At 43.2% G+C, this 6,310-nt stretch overlaps 1 protein-coding gene across 1 annotated transcript; it reads right to left on the bottom strand.

Moving 5' to 3' along the window:
* Positions 1-266: 266 nt before the first annotated feature.
* sbk3 (SH3 domain binding kinase family, member 3) lies at positions 267-5,343 on the bottom strand. The gene is made up of 4 exons (XM_076738161.1): positions 4,964-5,343; positions 2,615-2,762; positions 1,955-2,157; positions 267-1,052 (listed from the first exon to the last, which is right to left on the bottom strand). Exons 1-4 carry the CDS (start codon positions 4,967-4,969, stop codon positions 267-269), a joined length of 1,143 nt encoding a protein of 380 aa, XP_076594276.1. The 5' UTR covers positions 4,970-5,343.
* Positions 5,344-6,310: the final 967 nt, after the last annotated feature.

Here is a 6,310-nt window from a genome sequence, read left to right as displayed (position 1 = left end):
TAAAGGCACTATAATACAACTTGAAGTTTCCAACGTCAGACTTTTCTTGTATTATCTATAGACTCTTCATTAAGACACACACATACGCTTGAATATATACACCAATGGTAACTTTAGTAAGGACATTTATAAAAAATCTGAAAATACAGCACCTTTATAAAGTACATGTTTCTATCAGGTTAAAATTTGTAATTATACACAAAAATACATTTTTCAATACAATTCATTAAAAAAACTGTCATGAAACAATTTTATTGAGACAAATCCTATCTCTCCCCTCTTCCTTCCCTCACCGGCTCCTCTGCTACTCCTCCTCCCTCTCTTATTTTTCTAGCCTCCTTCTCTGCCTCCTCTGCCTTCCTCTTCTCCTCTCTCTCCGTCTCCATCAGCCACGGCCCTCCCAGGTAGCTCAGGATCTCCTCAGGGCTCCCTCTGTGTTTGGGCTCAGGGTGGAGCAGCTCCTTGAAAAGACACATCACCAGTGGGCTGAGGCCCTCAAACTGTGAGGGAGGAGGGTTGTCCCTTTGGTTCTCCTTCATGATTGTGTGACTGTCTATTTCCTCCTCATCAATCCACTCACCACTGCTGGTCTTCACCTCCTTTTCAGCCTCACTGTTAAACCACTCCTTGTATCTACGGTAGCCACGGTCATCGTGGGTGCTCTCCTCCCAGGGGAAGCAGCCAGTTAAAAGGCAGTAGACGAGTACACCAAGGGCCCAGCTGTCAATACAGGGCTCCACTGTTATCCAAATGTCCTCCATCTCCTCTTCAGTCCCATCGCACACCCTTCTCTCCCACTCCTTCTCAGCCTCCTTGGCAGGTTCCACCTCCGGAGTACAGAAGGGAGACTCGTACCAGACGGCACGAACAGTGGAACCGATGGCCCGGGCGAGGCCAAAGTCACCCAGTTTGACCCAGCGGCAGGAACTGTCACACAGGAAGATATTCTCAGGTTTGATGTCACGGTGGACGAAGCCCAGGGAGTGGAGATGTGTAACCGCACCGCTCAGCTGGGACATCACCCTCTGGACACACTCTTCATCCACCCCAACCTGAAACAGAAAGACAGTCTGGATCAGCACTGCCTCAGCAAAACAAACTTGGTACAACATTTCACTTTAGGTGACAGATTAAAATTAGTCTGGTTAGAACGCTAAATCAAAGACAAACAAAATCTGCGTCACCAAATGGTTGATGATGCTCTTGGAAACCCCTGCCTTACGTCACGTACTCCTTCATTCAGTGAGAGCAGGGTGCCCTTATGCTTATCAGTACTCTACTGTGTTACTGGCAGTGACACAAGCACAGAGGCTGGAAGTCTTTATCAAGCATGTCTCCAAAGCCCATGGTCAGCAGTTACATTTTCCATGAAATCCCTACGACAAAGCCACACTGCTCACACACAGTTTAAGCCTTTGAGCTCCTGCAGTGCTGCATTTGACTCAGATGTCAAGTCGTCAGACGTCAGTCCACAACCTTGTCTTCTTGAAATGACAAATATACTACTGATTTGCGTTGCTGCCTGCATTATTCTCCCAGGCAGCATTTTCCAGTGAGGTGCGGTGTTCTTTTTGCAATACAAGCACTTTGGTTAAGGTTAGGGAAAAACTGTTGTTCAGATTACATGTTGATAAGATAAACAGGCTCCTTCTCCTGCCTTAAGTCACTGGTGACTATATCTATATCAAAACCAAGACAGCAACGTTTCCCTAATTTCAACCAAGTGCTGTAATGGCTGAACGTAACAACAAGAAAGTCTCTTTTCTTTTCAAATGTGTTTTCTTTTCCAAAGTAGTAAGATGCAACCCAACCTGACATTCATGCAAGCTTTTCTCCTGCTGAAACCACAGGAAACACCCTCTATTCTTCATTTTGTTTGAAAAAGTATGTTAGGCTGGACATACCATGCAGGGCATTAATGGCAGATTTCAAGCCACAAATCAGTCACACTGACCTCTGACACTATCACACTGTAGAGGTCACCATATAGACCAGCTTGCTGGGCAAAGACATAGTAGGACGGTGTGGAAAAGAAGATGCCGAGGGCCCGTGTCAGAGAAGGATGGGTGCAGTAAGAAAGGGAAAGATTGTATTCACGCAGGAAAGAGGTGAGTGAGGTGGACTGACGAGGGAAGAACTTCAGAGCCATAGGGGTTCCTGAAGGGAATGAAGCAAGACAGCACGTGTTGAACACTGCAACATCTAATCAGCTTTAGTTAGACGCTGTAAAAAAGCCGTCGTCACTGGTGGAATGTGAGTGTTGTCCGTCACTGACACTGTGAACAAATATAACTTCCCCTTTGGGGCGACTCTGTTACGCTGCTACACCCCAGTTGCGGCAACTCTATCTCAGAGAATGTACCAAAGCACTTCATTACAGCAACAGAAGTGCAAAAGGTTAATAAAAGGCCTCATGTTATTGCATCATTGTAGTAGAAGGAAACCTGAGGCTGAGATAAAGGTTTCCTATTGGGCTGTAGGAGTTTCAATCATGATCAAAACTCAATTCAGTATATCAGCATTAGGAAATTTGAATGGCAATTGCACACACTCTTGCGGACTTATTAAATTGAGATGACCGGGCATGACCTTTAACCTTGAGTCTTGGACTAACCTCTCTTTCTGTGTACAGCCAACATGACCTTTCCGTAGGATCCCTCTCCCAGGAGCTTTACCACCTGGAAGTGTTCGGATACCTTCAGAGTGGGCATGGACTGTGCCGACAGGAAACATCGCTCGTCAAGTTCCTGAGCTGCTGCAGCCTGTTCATGCGCACGCACACACACACACACACACACACACACACACACACACACACACACACAAATCCACATTCAGTGTCACTGCATGATGCCTACAGATGATGATTGGTTCAGTTGCGTCAATTGAAAGGAGATCCGCAGCTTGATCGGCGTGTGTTGATGTCAGTGATAGATAACTTCATAGAATGAAGTCTGAATCTCAGGCCAAATATGTTGACGTGTTACCTGAACCTGCTACTTTAAAAAGGACCTTGCAACTTTAAATCTCACGTATCTCATTAGTTGCTATAATAATATATTACTAATTCTCATGAGGGGGTTTTGTTATTTACTGAAAGTTCATCCATTCCTTTTCATGCACACTCCTACCATCCACATGCTAACCCCGCATGCATCTGTGAGAAATCAGCAGAACATGTTATGTAATGTTTACTTTCTCCAGATCTGGCATGATTTCCATCGTCCTATAAATGGGATTAACTTGTGACATCTATGTGATGTCTTATCAGGGCTTATTTGCCGCTGTCATTCAGTTTCCACCGTCTGTTTGTGAAGTCACATCCTTGATGACTTCGTTTGAAGTAGATCCCCCATCACATACCCCAGCAAATTAGTAGGGCTGTGAACAGTTACCACACACGGCTTAACGCAAAAGAGAAAGCGACTGTAGGAGGATGACATTTTCACTTTTGACCTTCCATATGTTGCATAACTGAGCTTAGTGGGCAACCAATTTAACAGTGATTAAATAACACCAGTTGTTCCTGCAAAAAGTGGTTAGTATTAATTAACCACCAGAAATGTTAATAAGTAATAGTTATCATTTTTTCCTGGTTTGGATTTGGATAAAAAGCCAGAAATAAAAGATTATGACCGTAGAAATGACCGTGAAAGACTGTCATGGTTGATGTTTGCCAATAAATCTCTGATGGTGATGAGAGCTCAGATGGTGCCATATGACACTTTAGATTTATTTCTGAGTTATGCCATGCCAGCAGGTTAAAAAATTTAGATGGATCTCAGTTATGACTTTCTGCCTGACAAACAAATGGATCTGATGTGCAGCCAAAAATAAGACCGCAGGTTTCAACCAGTCTGAGAGCTCTACTTGGCACAGATGTTGCTAAGACAGCTCTTTTTAAAATAGAGCTGGGCTGCTTCAAGATCAATGGTGTATAGACAGATGCTGCTCTATTGATGCACCAGTAGGTTCCAGTTTCTTCCTCCAGAACAACAGCTTTTCAAACATTGAAAGAACTCACAGGCTGACAAAAAGTTTGATTAGTGAGTGAAAAATTGAAAGTAAAATTGGAAACATGATGCTTCTATAGGAAACCCTATTGTAATGAGTAATATATCAACATAAATGTACATTAATTAAACTGGTAACATGGGAAAATACAAATATATAATGTCTATGCATATTCATCTATGCCTTTTCACAGTCTCAAACTCAAAGCACCCCAGTGTTAAGTTCTTGAATTCAAATCGCAGTTGGGTTTCATTTACAGTTGTTAACACATGTTTGGGTTATCACATTATTATAGTAGATTCTCTGGCTGCTCTTCGTTCCACTCGCACTAGAAATAAATAAATGTAATTTATCGCACTGTGGCTCACACTTTGATTTGGTGATTTAGTGGCTCTGATACATTAATCATCATAGATGCATATAAAATACCTGTTGCATTAAGAGCATTCTGATATTTGCCATGTCCCTGTAAAGTGAGGTGATTATTAACCCCCTATTAGTAAATGACACTTGGTATAGAGCGACAAGTGGATCTGAGATTTATAATAAGGGCTCTGCATGAGCTAACATAATTAACAAATTTGTAGTCCGGTACCAGTGCTCAGTATTACAAGCTGAAAATCCTCTCAATGAAACTGTCTTGCTAAACATTTGCAGCCTCAGAGAAATTTTGCAATAAAAAGCCAGCAGTGCATTTGTTCCATACCTGCATGTCATCTCATCATATAAAGTTACAAAATGCATTTCTAAAATGACATATAAAACACCCAACCATTTGCGCGCACAGGAAACAATTGCATTTATGCATGTTTTTGTCGCCATTATTTATGTTTGCAGCACAATGTGAGGATTTTATGAATGCCATTCAACTCATTAAACTGACATGTAAGTGTACAAGTAACATGTTGCTGCTGGATTCATCTTCACAGGAATAAAGTGCAATACTTACTGTCATTTTCTGTTCAGTTGGTTGATCTCTGTTCACTTTGTCTTGGCTCTTTGCAGACTTACACTCCTGACAAGTTGCTGCCACTGCGACTAGCTACTGTTCTTTGCTGGAGCTCAACAGTATATCCTCGGCTAGACTGATAATTTCACTGGAATTGCGGCTGATGTTTTTGCCTTTGCTCTGGAGTCCCATGCAGTAGCCCAGCAATTTTTTAGAGGAGGCTCATAGATGTTTACTGGAGACCTGGATATTAACTCTATGCTTCTCCCCAGGATACTGAACTCTCTCCCTCTCTTTTCCTACTCTTGTGCCAACTCTCTCTCTCGCTGCCTCTCTATTATGCTGGCAAATACGCGTGAAGCAGCTACAAGGCATGTCAAACCTCTCCCTCTCTCCACCCCCCTCTCTTCCACTATGCAGCAGTGTTAATATCCCTCCGTTTCCAATCTGTCAGTCAGCCTGACCACATTAACCTGTCTCTCTCCTGCCTCTCCTCTCCTCAGCTGTCACTCACTTTCTGCCCTAATACGCACACACACAACCCTCCCCCTTCTCTTTCCATGTCTCTCTCTCTTTCTCACCCCCTCAGTAAGTCTGAGTCACTGAATTCCACCCACAGTGTAGGATTCCTCATTTAATCAACAGGTATGCTGGAATGATAGGAGTAGGCCAACAAGCTGTACCCATGATCCCTGAATCTTACTGGGATTATGCTGTGCACTTAAGCATGCCACTTGACCCTTTAATTGTCCAAAATCACTGTCCTTTTCATTTCTGTCTAAGTTTGCAGGAGGCATTATAATAGAGTTGGAAATATATTCAATCCATTTCATTTCCACATAAACATCCTCTCACCTCGAGTTCACAGAACATCTTCCAGATTTTCATGTTATTTTTAATCATCACTAGACCAACTTTCCCCCTCATCTTCCACTCCCTTGTCATAAAGCCAACCGCACTTCATCTCTTTGCCAAGTGCATATTATAGCCTACATGCCATCACAGACTGACGCAGCTAACAGCTGAATCTTTGCCTTGCAAAAAACACCATTCTGTACTTTGCTGTCTGCATGCCAGCTCTGTTTCCTACTTAGCACCAGCTGCAGGTCAGACCTCTTCTCCAGCTCCCATGGCCTCTACACCCTCCTCCTCTGTCTATACACTCAGATACTCTTTCTATTCCCTCGGTACTCCATACTACAGGACTATTATTGCCACTTGCTTGATGGCTGTTCGTTATATAACACAAACACTGGCTGCTATCACTACAGCCCGGTCCCTGCTCAGGTTTCTACCACTGAGCAATGGCCTGTGTGCTTCCATGTTTGTGCACACACCATAGGGTCA

This window comes from Chaetodon auriga, chromosome 8 (assembly GCF_051107435.1).
Source record: "Chaetodon auriga isolate fChaAug3 chromosome 8, fChaAug3.hap1, whole genome shotgun sequence".
Classification (NCBI taxonomy): domain Eukaryota; kingdom Metazoa; phylum Chordata; class Actinopteri; order Chaetodontiformes; family Chaetodontidae; genus Chaetodon; species Chaetodon auriga.
The sequence above is the reverse complement of the archived record's forward strand: the minus strand, read 5'-3'. Positions and strand labels throughout refer to the sequence as shown.

What these genes read in the sequence shown, in the direction of transcription:
- sbk3 (XM_076738161.1), bottom strand. An exon ending in GGCTGTACACAGAAAGAGAG is followed by an intron (nt 2,158 to 2,614) that starts GTTAGTCCAAGA and finishes CATTCCCTTCAG; the next exon opens with GAACCCCTATGGCTCTGAAG. An exon ending in ACAGTGTGATAGTGTCAGAG is followed by an intron (nt 1,053 to 1,954) that starts GTCAGTGTGACT and finishes TTTCTGTTTCAG; the next exon opens with GTTGGGGTGGATGAAGAGTG.